The sequence below is a fragment of the Mastigoproctus giganteus genome, chromosome 11 (genome assembly GCF_048544385.1).
Source record: "Mastigoproctus giganteus isolate SK-2022 chromosome 11, ASM4854438v1, whole genome shotgun sequence".
NCBI classification, from domain to species: domain Eukaryota; kingdom Metazoa; phylum Arthropoda; class Arachnida; order Uropygi; family Thelyphonidae; genus Mastigoproctus; species Mastigoproctus giganteus.
In genome coordinates, this window is record NC_143585.1 from 2,970,654 (window position 1) to 2,988,642 (window position 17,989).

Genomic DNA, 17,989 nt, shown 5'->3' on the forward strand with positions numbered 1-17,989 from the left:
GGGCAGTTATCACTGCTATATGTGCTGTGGTTCTGCCACATCCCCCTTATTTACTGGACTTAGCCCTGTGTGATTTCTTCCTGTTTCCACATCTGAAGAAAGCTCTGAAAGGCAAGCATTTTGCATCTGACACAATGATGCTCACAGAGCCACAAATGAAAGCACTTCGCAGTCTTTTGAAAAATGGCATGCAAGAAGCATTTAATGCATGGGTATGACAGCGGCAAAAGTGTGTAAAGTTGAAGGGAGAGTATTTCGAGAAGGAGAAATTCACAAAAGATTCAGATGATGCCAATTAAGATAAGAGCCTGCACCAGTTTGCAAATTAAATGACAATTAAGTACCTTATAATTATAGATGGCAACTGATCCTAATCATTCAATTAACAAAATAAAGGTGCCTCTGTAGCCAGGTGGGAAGGAGCAGCAGTGCGTAGCACATGCATCTTGATTAGACCGGGGTTCGAGCCCGTCACCACCAAATACGGAGGATGCGGAAAGGTCGGGAAATGACCACCGCATATCCTGGAGCAATATGGCCTTAGTTGCTAATGCTCCTAAAAACCAAATAACAACAACAAAATAAATAATTAGCCAGTTTATTACTCAACAGAAACTCCTACAATGGCATAATAACCTATCCTGCATGGCCAAGTTCTAAGGAACCAGAGGGAAAAGAATCAACAATTGGAAAAAAAAACCACAGGTCATTTACTCATACTCAGTAAAATACCATTAAAATAACTTCAGAACATGAATTTCTTCACCAAGTTGCTCATTGGGAACACACTCAGAACTAAGTTTTTTGAATAGGTCATTGAAGGGGACACACTGGAATAATATGATGCATGCAAAATACATATAAGAAACAGTTAAACAAACAAAAACGTCTTGTTTATATGATTTGTTAACCTGAGACAGAAGGAAGGTTGATTTTACACAGTTATAAATTTTCACTAAGTTGACATTTTTACTTAAGATCAAAGTTATATTCAAATTATACCCACATCTGAAAATTTTGTGGTGAAAATAATATTTAGTTATCGTTACTTCGAACTGTCTAAATATTAATAACACTTAGATGGATTGAAGTAACAATATACCTTACTGTTATTGAAATTTAGACTCTGAACTAGCTTGATAATCAGTTTACTATAATTATTGAGCAAATTTCAGAATCGAAATTTCAATTTCACATCAGAATATACAACAGTGAACTAGATCTTTTTGGGTTTTTTGAGTAATAATTTACATAAGTAATATTTTGTAAATTAATTTTGAGATATTCTGAAAATTTAATTTCTTTAATACAGTGAAACTTCTTTACTGGGCACCTCTCCTCCCCCAGTGGTGTCTGCTATAGAGAGGTTTCACTGCATTTTATAAATTTAATCTTGGGTAATAATTCAGCTGAAATGATACACATTTCTGATCTGAGGGCAATTCCTCGTAGTCAAGGCATTATTAATTGTATATATCCATATAAAATGCTTACCCTTGCAAGATCAGTGTTTTCTGTATCCATAGATCTTAGTCTCGAGTATTCTTCAGCAATACAGGTGCAAGCTTCTTTTGTCAAAGTAGGTTTAAGAGCTTTGGAGATATGAATGTATTTTTTCATGAACTTGATACTCACAATTTTTTCCCTAGAAGATCAATATAGTATTACAAATTATAGTAACAATTTATTTACTATTATATATATTTTATAAACTACTTCACTTTTAAATACAGTTCTAATTATTACTATTAATTACAAATACTGAAAGTCATATGAAAGTCACAAAAACAGTTAATAGAGGATACACAATCATCTACTTTTTCTATTTACGTCATTTTGCTACGACATCAATATCTTATAACAATTTTCTGTGATTTGTGTACTAACTTCTAGTATGTAATTATGAAAATTAACCTATTTTTAATTACATGTGAGAACTTTTTTTACATAAACAAATATTTAAGTAAAAATTAGGAGGGCGAAGAACATGTTAATGACCAGGGATTAAACAAGTCATCATTATCAGTGGGGGACTACAGTAATTAAGCATTATTAAGCAGCTACCTGGCAAATATAAGTAATTAAGCAGCTCCCTGACAAATATAAGTGATGGTGATTTATTTAATCACTGGTCATTAAGGTGTTCTTTACTCAGCTTATAGAGATTTTGTAGCATCTTAAGACATCATACTCTTTAAAACCTATTCCTCTGCCTGTAACAACTACTACTACAACTACCTTTCTCCTACAAACAGTATCCAACTCTGAACTTTATGATCACATCCTGTTAAAGGTCCCTACCCTGTACTCTCAGCCCTAATAATGTCATTTGGTTTGTGGGCAATGATCAGATCTAGAATATTCTATCACATACTGATACAAATAACAATCATCTAGTAGGTTTAAAAATTTTATTCATCATGGGGAGGAATAAAATTTTTAAACTTCAGGAATAAAATTTTTGCATCATTTTCTATGTACTGCATGCTGTCCTTACTTATTTGTTGCAAATGTCTGATTACATCACATTTTCGACCACTTTAAACTGAAAAGTCATATCTACATACAGAAGTCATTTTCTGTATCATACTGCATCATTTTCTATGTACTGCATGCTGTCCTTACTTATTTGTTGCAAATGTCTGATTAAATCACATTTTCGACCACTTTAAACTGAAAAGTAACATCTACATACACAAGGGAAACATATCACACTTTTCAGATTTTACAATACAGTAATACCCTGAAGTTACGCGATAGGTGGGTCCGACGAAAATCGCGTAAGTCAAATTCGCGTAAGTCAGGGTACAACTTTGCATATAAATACATATAAATTTTGCTTAATTGGGACCAAGGACTAACAAAAACACTAGTTTAGAAGAAAAATATTAATAAAATTGCAGTTCTTTATACATATTAATACAAAATATGTATTAAAAAAACAAATGACTTACGTAAAAAAGTTATTTCGATGTCGATGGCTTCATAAAATCTAACAAATTCGTCTGCCGACACAGCGCCTTCTTTTTTTCACGCAGAATTTCTTCGTAGCAAGCTAATAATTTTTTTATTCCTTGCTTTGTAGCTATAACGCGTTCTTCGTTGGAGTCTATGTTTTCTAAAATTTTTAAGCCCTTTACAATTGAGCCCTTTTCAATTTTCAACCTGTCAAGTTTGCAATTGTCATGTGCTTTTCGCCGTTGCTTCATTTAGGCCTGTAGCACATGCAATATCACATGGGCTTTCATTTCGCTCAAAGCGTTTCACAATTTCATATTTTTTCTCTATCGACAGAGGCGGACTGGCCATAAGCTTTACCGGGGAAACCCCGGTGGGCCAGTGTGATTTTGGCCATAAACCATAGTATGAGGCCACTATAAATTTTCCCGTGTAAGAATTTTTGATCCAGTCCGCCTCTGTTTATCGATAATTGCTTTTCTTTTTCTTTCTGAATCTGCAGTGTCTTCACCAGGACGCTTCCTTTTCACACCTTTTAATTAAGTATTTTACTCATTTTTAGGGAATAAAGCACAATTAAAAAACGAGGAGGCACGCTTGATACGCATAAACAAAGCTGCGCGCATGTAGCAACTGAATAAACAACACCATAAAGGCAGAGATACACTATTAACACCTCACATTTCTAGGGGTTACTACCATAAAACAATAAAAATCCAGTTGCGTTTCTTCTAGTGGAATCTGTTATAAACTGGTAGTAAACTCGATCTAATTGCATTTGCGATTATACCGATAGCTGGAATTGTGTTGGTTTTTACGTTATTATGGTGAAATGAGTTTCCCCTTCACTGATATAAAAAACATAAAAGCAGCAAAGTTGAATTTTGTTCATCTTTCGCTCTCATTCTCCGCCGTCGCACCGTATATCGATAACATATGAAAAACGACCTTGAAGATAGTGGGCGGCAGCGTTGCCAAACGAAAAAATCAAGAACCGCGTAACTCCGAGTTCGCGTAAGTCGGGGTAGCGTAAGTCGGGGTATTACTGTACATGGAAAATATTGCATATAATTCTCCTGAAATTTTACTTCTTATTTCTTTAGTGTCTTAATGAAATATATTGTCAGGTGTGCAACATAAATTAGCACACCTGACAATGAAAATAAGCAGAAATTCATAGAATTTTTTAAAAAATTCCAATTTAATTATTTTTTTTCTGGTCCTTGAGGCTGTTGCAGACATTCTCTCAGATATGCCAGACAAGCCGTACTTGCTATCTGGGAGTCTAAAATGCTGATGGAACTGATATTTGGGTGGCACTCAAGTCAAGTGTACCAATTTCGACGAAGTCTGGATGGTCTGTGACAGCCAAATCCTCTGCTTGCACCCTCACGATGGTAGGACTGTAAGCAATCCTGGGTATAACATCCATGCACAAGCACACAGTGGGCGACCACCCGGGTGTGAACCAACATAAGCAGGAGTCATGGTGTGGCACCCACACAAAAATGCAGGAATGCTGCCCCTCTGTGTTACCAGGCAACACTAGGTGGTAGATGGCTTTCATCAACTGGTGCAATACCACCAGCTTATTGGAGGCGTGAAGTGGTGGAACGAACCCATGTTTAGTCTAAAGAGCTAAGTTCCGGTAAACCCTCCCCCGTATCTTCCATCATGCAGTAAGATTGATGTCTTTTGAGGTTATGATGAACACCATACCGGACAATCCTAATCATACAGCCAATACGCTTGATCTTTTTTCTCACAAACAACCCTTCTAAGTATGTGGTTGAAGTGAGAGGTCCTTTAGGCACTTCAGATCACAACTTGGTGATTGTCTCTTCTCCAAGGGAACCTTCATCTCATGGCTATTTCCAACCTCGTGTTGTTTGGCATTACAAGAATGCAAAATGGGATGACCTGCGAGACTTCTTTTCATCTTTTCCTTGGTCAGATTACTGTTTCAAAACTTCTGATGTCAACGTTTGCTCAGATCGTGTCAGTGAAATTATTCTTGCAGGAATGGAATCCTTCATCCCACACTCCACTTTAAAATCTCGTCCTTTATCGAAAACCTTGGTTTTCCAATAAGTGTGCTAAGGCTGTTCAAGAGAAGAATGTTGCATATTATAATTGGCTTGTTTCTAATTCTTCAGTTTCATTTTCTGCGTACACCAAAGCTCGCAACAATTGTAAAGCAGTTATTAATCAATCAAAACTAGAGTTTGAACAGGCTAAGAGTAGAAAACTTGCTTCTTGCCCTAATGGTAGCCGAGCATTCTGGTCTCTTGCCAAAGCTATTGGCAGCAAATTTTGCCCATCTCTGCTCCCACCTCTGTCCAAACCAGATGGTTCTGTTGTCACTTCAGCCAAGGATAAAGCTGACCTGCTAGCATCCCATTTTTCTTCCAACTCATGTATTAATGATCTTGGTAAAACGATTCCCACCATTCCCAACACGCTCCATTCAATGCCCCCTGTGGTCTTCCGTCAAAAGGATGTCAGAAGGATTTTAACAAATCTTGATTCTAAGAAAGCTCCAGGTCCCGATGGTATTTCTTCACTTGTTCTCAAAACCTGTGCTCCTGAACTTACTCCTATTCTGTGCCGCCTTTTTTCACTTTCTTACTCCAAAGGTGTTTTTCCTTCTGCTTGGAAATTTGCTCATATCCAGCCAGTTCCTAAAAAGGGTGACAAATCCTTCCCATCCAATTATCATCCCATTGCAATTACTTCTACTCTTTCTAAAGTAATGGAGAAATCAATTAACCGCCAACTCTTAAACTACCTAGAAACCTTCTGGCTGATCAAAGATCGCCAGTATGGATTCCGTCAGTGTCAATCCACTGGTGATATTCTGGCTTATGTTACCCATTTATGGACTAATTCAATGGAAAGTTTCAGTGAAACACAAGTAGTTGCTCTTGACATCTCAAAGGCTTTCGATGGTGTTTGGCATAAAGGTCTTCTAAACAAGCATTCATCTTATGGTTTGCCAACTGTTTTTAGTAATTGGTTATCCAGTTTTCTCTCTGATCGCTCACTGAGGGTGATGGTAGATGGCTCTGTCTTCTAATTTCTCCATTAATGCTGGTGTCCCCCAATGTCAGTTCTTTCCCCAGCACTTTTCCTCTTGTATATTAATGACCTTGTTCCACTGACCACAAATCCTATCCATAGTTTTTCTGATAATAGCACATTGCATTCCACTTTCCAGTTTGAGAAATCTTGCCCTGCTCAATCAGCTTTAACTTCTCAAATATCTGCTACCAATTCCTTAAACGCTGATTTCCAGGTAATTCTCCAGTGGGCCAATGACAACTTAGTTGATTTCAATCCTTCTAAAACTCAGTCCTGTCGTATATCTCACAAAAAGGATTCTTCTACTCCTATGCTTATCTTTGGTGACACTCCGATTTATAGGCAAAATGATATATATCTTTTGGGGATTACCCTGACTTCTAATCTGTTTTGGCACAAGCACATTACAAATATTGCTTCCTCTGCCTCCAAAAAACTTGGTTTTCTCTTTTGCTCTCGCCATTACTTTTCTTCCAAGCAACTGTTCACTCTGTGCAAATCCCAAATCCGTTCTACCATGGAATATTGTTCCCACATGTGGGGCGATACCCCCAAAACCTCTTTCTGGCTTCTAGATTCCATTCAAAAGAGGGCAGTTAGGTTAATTAATGACTCATCTCTAACAGAGTCTCTTCACTCTCTGTCTCATAGGTGTACTGGTTATGCTGCATACCTTTTCTACAGATACGTCCATGGGCACTGTTCTTCTGAATTGGCTTCTATAATTCCCGCTCTCTTTCAAAACAGTCTGAACAGAGGTCTCCACCAGCCAACATTCATTTACTGTCCATCTTCAAACTCACAGAACCAACTTTTCACCTTCCTCGTTTTCTGAAACTACCTTCCTTCATACGTATTTCCTGAAAATTATAATTTACAGAGGTTCAGTCTAATGCCAACAAATATCTTCTTTCATCTTCTCAACCTCCAACCCATGCACGGTACTAAGTACAATAGGTTCTAATATCTCTTGTGTTTGGGGGTTTCATAAAAAAAATAAATAAAATAATTTTTTTTGAAAAGAAAAAGGAGGTAAAACTATGATATTGCAGAAAGCAACAAATTACAGCAAGGTGGAGAAAGGGTTCAATGAAGTCAAAAAGATAGATTCTCTATCTTAAACTGGGAGAGTTAGTAGATATGTATTCTCCTTGAGATCAATATCTGTGGCATGGAGAATAAAGAAGTTAAAAATAACTGCACATTGCTGTCTAACTTACCTAAAGTCCTAGAACCATGAGTTGTTGTGCTCATCTTTTGTGTGCACATTTTGTCAAATTGATTGGCACAGTAGATGTATAATAATGTCTTTAATACCCTGATATAGGAATCTAAAGATGCTATTTATTGTAGTGCAAAGTGCACAACTCTTAATGGATTGTAGGATCATAAATAGGTTAGAGAAAAAGAAAGAGCAAAGTCAGAAATAGTAGGAAAATCTTCCAATTGGAAGTTTTTCTTCTATACGCCACTTAGCAACTCACCTCATTCAATGTCACACACCGGTATAGGACCAGGGTATGTTTTCCAGGGGCAAAAGTAGATAACATTGTAGAGCAGATATCTCTTAAGGGAACAAAAACTGATATTGCCATAAATGTTGCAACTAATGATATTAAGAGTAAGAGATCTGAGGGCTTACTTAACAAGTACAGGGCAATGGCAAAAAAAGATGCAAGTTAGGATTGAACTTGAAAATGTCCGCAATTCTGCCCAGACATAATAGAGTATATATGGAGAGCCTTTTCAATCAATTTGGCCAGAAAATGTGCAAAGCACATTTTCTGGCCAAATTGGAAAGGTGGAGAAAGGGTTCAATGAAGTCAAAAAGATAGATTCTCTATCTTAAACTGGGAGAGTTAGTAGATATGTATTCTCCTTGAGATCAATATCTGTGGCATGGAGAATAAAGAAGTTAAAAATAACTGCACATTGCTGTCTAACTTACCTAAAGTCCTAGAACCATGAGTTGTTGTGCTCATCTTTTGTGTGCACATTTTGTCAAATTGATTGGCACAGTAGATGTATAATAATGTCTTTAATACCCTGATATAGGAATCTAAAGATGCTATTTATTGTAGTGCAAAGTGCACAACTCTTAATGGATTGTAGGATCATAAATAGGTTAGAGAAAAAGAAAGAGCAAAGTCAGAAATAGTAGGAAAATCTTCCAATTGGAAGTTTTTCTTCTATACGCCACTTAGCAACTCACCTCATTCAATGTCACACACCGGTATAGGACCAGGGTATGTTTTCCAGGGGCAAAAGTAGATAACATTGTAGAGCAGATATCTCTTAAGGGAACAAAAACTGATATTGCCATAAATGTTGCAACTAATGATATTAAGAGTAAGAGATCTGAGGGCTTACTTAACAAGTACAGGGCAATGGCAAAAAAAGATGCAAGTTAGGATTGAACTTGAAAATGTCCGCAATTCTGCCCAGACATAATAGAGTATATATGGAGAGCCTTTTCAATCAATTTGGCCAGAAAATGTGCAAAGCTCATGGGGTAGAATTTTTCTCAGCATGGACTGTGCTTGTTAAGAGGAGAGACTGTTTTAATAGGGATAGGATAAACTTGAATAGAAGGGGTTCAAGAATTTTCATGATTCAAGAATATTCGTTGATGCTAACAAGGCAGTGATATATGGGTCAAAAAACTGCTAGCTTGGGGGGGGGGATGATACACAGACGAACAGTTTAACCAGGGCCACAGTAGCCTAGTTAGCAAGAACGCTAGACTGTACTGAGTGGAGTGTGCAGGGTTCAAGACCAGCTGTCGGTAGTCATGGATTTCCTCCTCAGTATCTTGAGTTGGTCAGTCTCAAGGCCAGGTGCTATTAGCAAGTCAAATCCAAGGATCCTGACTAGAAATGCATTTGAAATAAATAGTTTAACTAGAGCCACAAGCATGGGAGAAAGTCATTCTTGCATTGCTACTACTGGTACATGCAGCAGCCTGAAAAGCAAGGTGTCTGGGATTTCAGGTCCTGCTGTGTTAGGGTAACTAAGAGTAAGAACAGGTGCATGTACACTAATGCTAGGAGCACTGTAAATAAATTTGATGAATTTGAAGTACCGATTAAGTTACTGAATGGAGATTGGCCTTGAAAGTAACCAGTTCAGCTTCAATTTTTGGCCAATTTCTCGTCACATGCACCTGATGATCTAATTCATCCCGGAGGTTCTCTACTGGATTCGAGTCAGGGCTGTGGGGTGGCTAGTCCAACTTTGCGATGCTAGTGTCCTCAAACCAGTCCATCACAACACGAGAAGTATGATATGGTAAGATGTCCTGCTGAAACAGTATAGGCCTTCCCCAACATATATAATTCACAAGCAGGGGAGAAAGTAATTCCGTCTGCCTCCTGTCCAGAACTAATGATCCCAATACAGACCATAAAAAATAGCATCAGATCATCATGTATATACAGTTATAATGGGAATTTACTACATATACATCAATTAATGGGAATTTACTACATAAATCAATTTTCATTACAATACTACTACTTATAGTACTTTCTTGCTCTTAATATCTTATCTTCTGGCCCAGTCAATCCTATGAAATGCTGCGCATTTTTTAACATTTACAGTATTCTTGTTTAAAATGCTTTTCAGCTTATATCACCTTTTTTTTTTTTTAAATAAATTCAGATATAACTCTCCTTATTATTGATTTTTGGTTTTGGCAAAGGAATGATAGACTAAATCATTGGGAATCATTTATAATGCAGTTTGTTTCCTTTATATAATTCATTTCAAGTGCAAGTGCCATTTGTTTATTTCATATTTAACCTGAAGTGTTGAATATAGAAAGGTCACTCTTTATAACTCAAGCATTGGGCACCTATACTGACTACAAATAGGAGTTTACAATCATGTAATGAAAGTTATGTTTTCAATTGTAAATTTTCTTCTGAATATTGCTTTGCTGCTCATTTAGATTGGATACCTTTAGTATTAGTATTGGTCGCATGGTGCAAGAAAGCCTATGGCTTATGCTGCACCAGCCAAAAAAAAAAAAAAACAACAATGATAAAAAAATAAAAAATAGATAAATAAATAATAATAATTAATAAAAGAAAAGGATATTACACCTATCATCCTATGCACTTCTCTCATCCGAAGGTACTATCCAGATGACCTTTGAATTTCCCCAAACTCTCAGCTTCTACCACCCATGTAGGCAACTTATTCAAGTAATTTATAACTCACTGGCTAAAATAAAACTCCCTGTAGTCCAATCTAAACATTTCCCCCTGTAACTTGAATTTATGTCCCCTAGTTCTAGCATCATTTATAACCTTGAAAATTCCGTCCTCGTTCATTTTACTGATGTCTCTCAGAGCCTTAAACACCTCAATCAAATCTCCTCTAAGGTGTCTAGTTTCCAAACTCTGCAACCCACATATTCAAAGTCTTTCTTCATAAGAATGCCCTTTTGCCAATCTCACTAGGCGAGTTACCTGTCTTTGCACATTTTAAGAAGCTCGATGTCTTTCTTTAGGTGCAGTCTCCATACTTGAACACAGTATTACAAGTGTGGTCTAACAAAAGCCTTATATAATGTTATTATCACGTCCCTATCTCTACTTGCAAAAGTTCGATAGATCATCGATAGGACACCATGGGCCTTCCTTGCAACCTGTTTGCAATGCTCAGAGAATTTCATGTCTGACCGTATCGTAAAACCCAAGTCCCTTTCCTCCAGTACTGGGTTTAGTTGAACTTCACTAAGTGAATAAGTTATTTTGGGATTACTGTTTCCCAGGTGTAATACCTTACACTTTGTTGGATTAAAGCATAGCTGCCATTTTTCTGACCATTCCTGAAGTCTATCTAGGTCTCTCTGAAGACGCTCAGCTCGACAGTGATCATTAACTACTCTACCAATTTTAACATCATCTGCAAATTTAGACATCACGCCCTCTATCCCTTCATCGATGTCATTTATGAAAATTAAAAACAAAGGTCCTAATACTGATCCTTGGGGAACCCCACTTCTTACATCAACCCAATCTGATGAATAGCCATTTATCACAACCCTCTGCCTCCTGCCCTGAAGCCATCCTGCTATCCATCTAAGGATTTTCCCAGTGATTCCAGCTTATAAAGCAACCACTCATGTGGGACTGAGTCAAAAGCTTTGCTGAAATCTAAATAAACAACGTCAAAATTATTCCTTAAATGGAGCTCGTGAGTGACCCTTTCAAAATAGCAAACCAGATTTGTTAAACATGATTTTCCCTTTACAAAATCATGCTGAGTACCCTTGAGAATTTCAATTCGATCCAAATGATCCTGAATTCCACCCTTGATCATTGCCTCCATGATTTTCCCTACTACTGAAGTCAGACTGACAGGTCGATAATTTCCAACTTCACTTTTAGAGCCACCCTTATGTATGGGAGATACATTTGCACTTTTCCAATCCAAGGGAATCTCCCCAGAGTCTAGTGATGCTCGCATAATTAGCCTCAATGGTTCAATGCACTCGCTTGCCGCCTCCCTTAAGATTATAGGGTATATTCCATCAACTCCAGGAGTCTTACTGGTCTGTAGGCTCGAAAGTTTTTTCATTAAATAATTTTGCGAAATTTCAATATCATTAATTACATATTTTTTAACTTCGTTCCCACAATTTCCCATTGCCACAAAAGGTTTTTCATTTGTAAATATAAATGCAAAATAACTGTTGAGTTCATCTGCAACGGCAGCTGGTGTATTTAATACTATCCCCTTTCCTTTACGTAAAGGTCCGATCTGGTTTGTCCTGCTCTTCTTGGCATTTATATATGTGAAGAATTCTTTATCCCCCCCTCTTTGCTCTGTTTGCTAGTGATTTCTCATAAACTGCCTTTGCCTGTCGAACCTTTTCTGTGGCTCTATTACACATCACCTTGTAGCTGTTATAGGCTTCAGTACTTTTTATTGCTCTGTAACCTTTCCATGCCACCTTTTTCTGCTCAAGTAATGTGGCAACTTCACTATTCATCCAACTTGGAACCCCTCCTTGTGGAGGCGCCTCCGTAGCCAGGTGGGCAGGAGCAGCAGTGCGTAGCACACGCTTCTTGATTAGACCGGAGCCACCAAATACGGAGGATGCGGAAAGGTCAGGGAACGACCACCGCATATCCCTGGAGCAATATGGCCTTAGTTGCTAATGCTCCTTAAAAAAAATAAAAAAATAAAAAAATAAAAAACCAAATAACCTCCTCGTGGAGTATTTTTTTAATGGTAAATACGCATTCAAGGCATCTGTGATTAATGTTTTAAAAGCATATCACAGTTCAATTGTATTCGTTCTCTGTGCGACATCTACCCAGTTAAAAAGGCCATGTAGTACCTTAAGGCATCGTAATTTCCTTTTCTGAAATTAAAACCCATTCCTTTGCCTTTTACTTCTGCTACCTCTCTCATCATCATCCACCGTAGAACTCCGTGATCACTTCCTGCTACTGGTTCCTCTACTGTCAGTCCTGTTATGTCATCTGATTCATGGGTGATGATGAGGTCTAGGATATTCTTTTCTCTAGTACTTTCCCTGACATGTTGATACAAATAACAGTCATCTAGTTGATTTAGTTTACTGCAATCAATTAGAAGCAAATTGAAATCACCCATAATAAGACATTGACGCTTACTTGCCCATTCCATATGCATGTAGAGGCTTTCGCCATAATCTTCACAATCACCTGGTCTGTAGATTTCTCCTACTCGCATTATACCTTTGTTTCCAACTATCTCACACCATACAGATTCTATACTAGCATGTGAAACGTCTGAATCCGGGAAAGCTATCGTCGCACTCAGGCTGCTTCTGATAAGAAGCATTACCCCACCACCCCTTCTATCTATCCTATCCTTCCTAAATACATTATACAAGCCATACTGAAACTCATCATCCCCTATTTCCGGGTGGCACCACGTTTCCGTAAGCCCTATTATGTCCGCATTACTTGTTTTAACCAGCAGTTCGAATTCACTCATTTTATTGAGGCATTTCTAATATTACTATATAAACAATTAAGACTTACTGTTTTTGTATATTTAACAACCCTAACACAACCCTTGAAGTTTTTTTAGGCTCTCTTCCCTGGCATTAACTACCCGCTCACTTGAAACGTTTCTGGCCCCAGAACATCTAGATAATATGACCAGTTGTGGTAACAGATAAGAACTCTTGAGGTATGTGTAAGAGTTACTTTGACCAATATTATCAGATAAACGCGTGTCAGTATTACCCACATCCCCCCTAACTAGCAGTTTCCCTGAACCTTTAAGGTATTCTCAATAATACTGGCAAAAACGTTTGCACCACCTTTGTTTAAGTGTATCCCGTCTCTACAAAACAAATTCCTTCTACCTACAAGTGTGGGTCATGCTGATAGAAATTTCCCCCCCTAAAGCCTTGCAGAGTCCTTCAAGTCTTGAGTTAATCCACAAGGCTTTTAACATATAATCCTTCCTATCGTGTCTGGGCAGAATTGCAGACACACAGACATTGTGGCCTAGCTCGCGGCATTTCCTCAGCATGGTCCTGTATTTTTCCAACAAATCGTCAGATTGTGTACGTTTAATGTCATTAGTCCCCACATGAATAACAATATTCTCTTAACCCCCCCTTAAAATCTGACAATCTGTTGGTGACATCATTAATAGTTGCTCCTGGCAGACATACCCTGGTTCTACTCCACCTATCATTATTACAAAAAATATTCCCTGTTTCCCTGACAATGGAGTCTCCTAATAAAACAATGTCCTTTTTAACCAGAGTATTTTGCACTTGGTTTTTCTGTTTTGAGGCCCAAATCAGGTGTGCATCACTTGGTAGATTGCTGGAGTCTTGAGTCCCTGACGAGCTCCCAGATGTATTATTCTCGAGGGCAAGCACCCGTTTTTTCAGTGACTCAAATTGTTCCATCAGTGCACCAAATTGTAATTTAAGATCGGTGCACTCCTTACATCGATCACAAAGAAAAGAATCCCCAGGTGAGTTATGATTAGTCACCAGGTCGACCTTGGAAAACATTCCACAGGTTCCGCAATGGATTAAATCATGACTCACCCGTAAATCGCCATCGGCTATTTCCGCGTGAGTCACGATACCCTGTGACATGTTTAAGGCAGATCTCGTAACTACCATTATAAAATTAGCTAAATATCAATGAAAATTAACTTTAAAAATGATATCTATAATATTATAAAAATCAAACTGTTACAGGAAAACCTATAACAAAATAATCCAACAATATCTAAATAAATCAAATATTTAAAAGCACTAACCAACAGTAATCCAATCCACTTAACTGAGGAGCCCTGACAAAGTGCATCCGCTCACCTCAAATGCGAACACACTAGCACTGTTTAGCACTAAATTCACTGTTCAGCACGCGGTTTCTAACTGATACTACCTGTAATCTGATGATGAAACCAAATAGTTTTGAAACTGATCAAAACAGTGCTTTCAAGATTTTTAATGAACAAAGTCACCTACCAGGTGATATCATTCAATAAAAACAATACTGGTTATTTTAGGTCGACTTGTGAATAATATAGTCATTTCGAAAGAGCCAAAGTCCATGCTCTGTCACTATCACAGGAGGGAAAATGTCTTTTTATTGCAGTATAGATAGAAAAGCAGAACATAGCACAAGCATTATTTCTCAAACTATCATGTTTATGATACTTAAGGTATGTTTATTTAATAAAATCTTTTTAAAATTTTTCAGTTTTTTTATAGCATTCAAAAAAAAAAAAAAAAGTTTGAAAGTACCATAAAATGCAAATTAAGTGTGCAAGTTTCCAACACACATAGTAACAATTGCTTCATAAACACCACAATAAAAAAATAATAAAATAAAATAAATATATATATATAAAAAAACACACACACACACACACACACACACAAAAGTATAGTGGCTGCATGTGGTATCAAAACAAAGGCACAGTAGTCGACCTAGAACCTTTTCCTAGTTGTCTGCCAAGTCATATTCCAACAAACTGATTAGTTCTGCAGTAAGAGAGGTTTTCATTACCTTGTGTTTTACTGGAATAATGACAGACAAAAGAATCAAACAATGAATCAACCTCAAATTTTTAACAAAACTAAGAAAGTTATAAGTGTTACATCGAGTTTAGGTAGAAGATACTATATCAATAATTCGTGTTTGAACAGATAAATAGCATAAAAGATTTTTAGAAGGAAGAGAGAAAGTGAATGAATGACCAGGTCATCTGGTATCCATGAAAACTGATGAAAATGTTGACCAGGAAAGGACTGATTAGAAGCGATCTATCATTTAAGCATTATGGTTGCTTAAATGATATCAAATGGTTGCAGCAGAACTCAATATGGACAAGGAAATGGTTAGACAAATTTTAAATGAAAATTTTGGCAATAAGAAAAGTACAAAGATGGGCACCAAAATTTTTTAATGAAGATCAAAGAATGAGGAGACTTCCAGTTTGATGTTTTGAAGATCCAGACTTTCTGAATACTGTAATTACTTGGGATGAAAGTTGGCTGTTCCAGTAGAACCGAGCAATTGAAAGACAGTCAATGCAATGGAAGACAAAACAATCCCCAGATGAAAAAAAAACATGAATGTTAAAATCAAGAATGAAAACCATGCTTCTTGTTGTCTTCGATATTAAAGGAATTAGGGCTGAATATGTCCCATTAAATCAAACATACGAGGAGCAGTAAGAAAGTAATGCCTCCTATTTTTTTTCTCAGAAAATTTAATTCCTACAACTATGCCTTTTACATCAATTAATCCTCAATCATAGTGTTATATAAACGTAGTGCTATATTTTCAAAAAGTCAACATCATTTTCTATGCACTTCTGCCATCTCCAAGTCAGATGCTGTATTCCAATCCCATAAAAGTCATTATTCTTGCTCCAGAGGGCTTCGCAAAGTGTGTTCTTGAGCTTGTCATCATCTGCAAAATGGGTTCCATGGAGTGCATCCTTCAGTAGGCTAAAGCGGTGATAGTCAGAAGGTGCAAGATCTGGACTATGAGAGGGGGGGGTGAGGAAGAACAGTGCACCCCAGTTTTGCAATGGCCACCATTGTGTGCAGACTGGTGTGGGGTCATGCGTTGTCATGGAGAAGAACCTCATTAAGATTTTTGTCTGGTCGAACTCGACAAATGCGAGCTTTCAACTTTTTCAACATTTCCACATATCAATCTGAGTTGATTGAGGTGCCACACTCCAAGAAGTCCACAAGCAAGACCCCATCTTTGTACCAAAACACTGTCACCGTGACTTCACTGACAGAAGGCTGTCTTTTGAACTTCTTGCATGGTGAATTTTGATGGTGCCACTCCAGATTGTCTCTTTGTTTCAGGGTCATAATGGTGGACCCAGGTTTCTTCACTTGTGTGACTATGAGTGAAAGAAAAACCTCCCCTTCACTCCCTTCAATCACCACTCTTTGCTTGACATGTATATCTGTAACATCCACCATTTTGAACTATCTGTGTGCTGTACTCAAAAGACTAATTACAGTGCTATTCAATATGGTGAAACTAGAGACCTCTAGTGGTCACTCACTGACATGTGAAATGATCTTCAGTTCCACATTTGAAAGCAAAAAATTAGGAGGCATTACTTTCGTACCGGTCCTCATATTACACTGAAGTTCTGACAAGGCTGCATGAAAAATTTGAAGGAAAAGACCTGAACTGTCGAAGGATGTTTGAATACTCTATCAAGACACTACTCAAACACACAATGCATTCTCTGTTCTGGCTAAAAAAAAAAAAAAATTCCCTGTGTATGAACATGCACCCTAAATGGGTTCCTTTAATAGTACTTAAAGGAATCACTTAGGTTCCCAAAAGGAAGATGGGGCCTTGCTTATAACACTTTCTCTTCTCCATTTAAAGTGCTGAGAGAGAGAGAGAGAGAGAGAGAGAGAGAGAGAGAGAGAGAGAGAGAGAGAGTGCTAAAAACAAAATAAACATATTTACATCTTTGATTTAGTGCCATGAAGAAGAGCATCATGCTTTTCATATATGGTTGTTTCTCCCTCTTGTTGCTCTACAATATCTGGGTCTTTAGTTGCCAGAAAATCAGCACTGCTCTGGAAGGGCAATGCTAATGAAAAAAAAAAGAAAACACACAATAAATTAATATGTATAAAAATATATTAATTTCTGTTAATTCAAACCTATAGTGGTTTCTACAATGAATCTTAACATTTTATAAAATATCTGTTGTGATTTCTCATTAAAAAAAAAGTCTTTGATAACAGTATAGTGTTTTTGCCACTTCTCACTCACTGGGAGAGGCTAATGTTTTTAGTGGAGTTCCTCTGGATTCTGTGCTGGGGTGATTGCTGTTTTCAATATTTATCAATGATATTGGTGAAGGTGTATCAGGGTTAATATCTAAGTTTGCAGATAATACAATGGTTGGCAGGGTGGTTAAGTACAGTCATCAGGGTGAGCTATTGCAACAAGATTTATGAAAATTGGTCAATGGTCTGAGAAATGGCAATTGAAGTTTAACATTGACAAATGCAAGTTAATCCATATGGGTGGCAGTAACCACAGAGTAACTTATCAACTGTGTGGTACTACACTCAAGGTAGTGTGGAATGAAAAAGACCTGGGGGTAATTGTGTAGTCAGATTATGAAATTCTCTGAGCAGTGCAGATATGTTGCCAGGGCAGCTTATGTGGTTATGTCAATGATTTACAGAAAATTTGCTAGCTGGGATAAGGAGGTGATTATCCCTCTATATAACGACTCATTTTAGTAAGGATGTAGATCTGCTGGAACAGGTGCAGAGAAGGCCAATTAAAGGAAGGGAACAAAAAGGGTACTCTTACCTAGAAAGGGCTTCACAGCAGGGCTGTGCAAATCACAATCTAGGGGGGCCCCAATTTAGGGAGCCATCAAAATCCCAACATAAACAAAGGAGGCC

The 17,989-nt window shown here is 37.5% G+C and overlaps 1 protein-coding gene across 2 annotated transcripts in view; it reads right to left on the bottom strand.

The window, feature by feature from the left end:
* Positions 1 to 17,989, bottom strand: part of Mcm3 (minichromosome maintenance 3) — a 180,250-nt gene that overhangs the window by 44,527 nt on the left and 117,734 nt on the right. For both annotated transcript variants that reach the window (XM_090385070.1, XM_090385069.1), the window contains exons 13-14: positions 17,031 to 17,157; positions 1,495 to 1,645 (exon numbers count right to left, since the gene is read on the bottom strand). In XM_090385070.1, the coding sequence (XP_090241196.1) occupies positions 1,495 to 1,645; positions 17,031 to 17,157 (278 nt within the window). The remainder of the gene's footprint in view (positions 1 to 1,494; positions 1,646 to 17,030; positions 17,158 to 17,989) is intronic.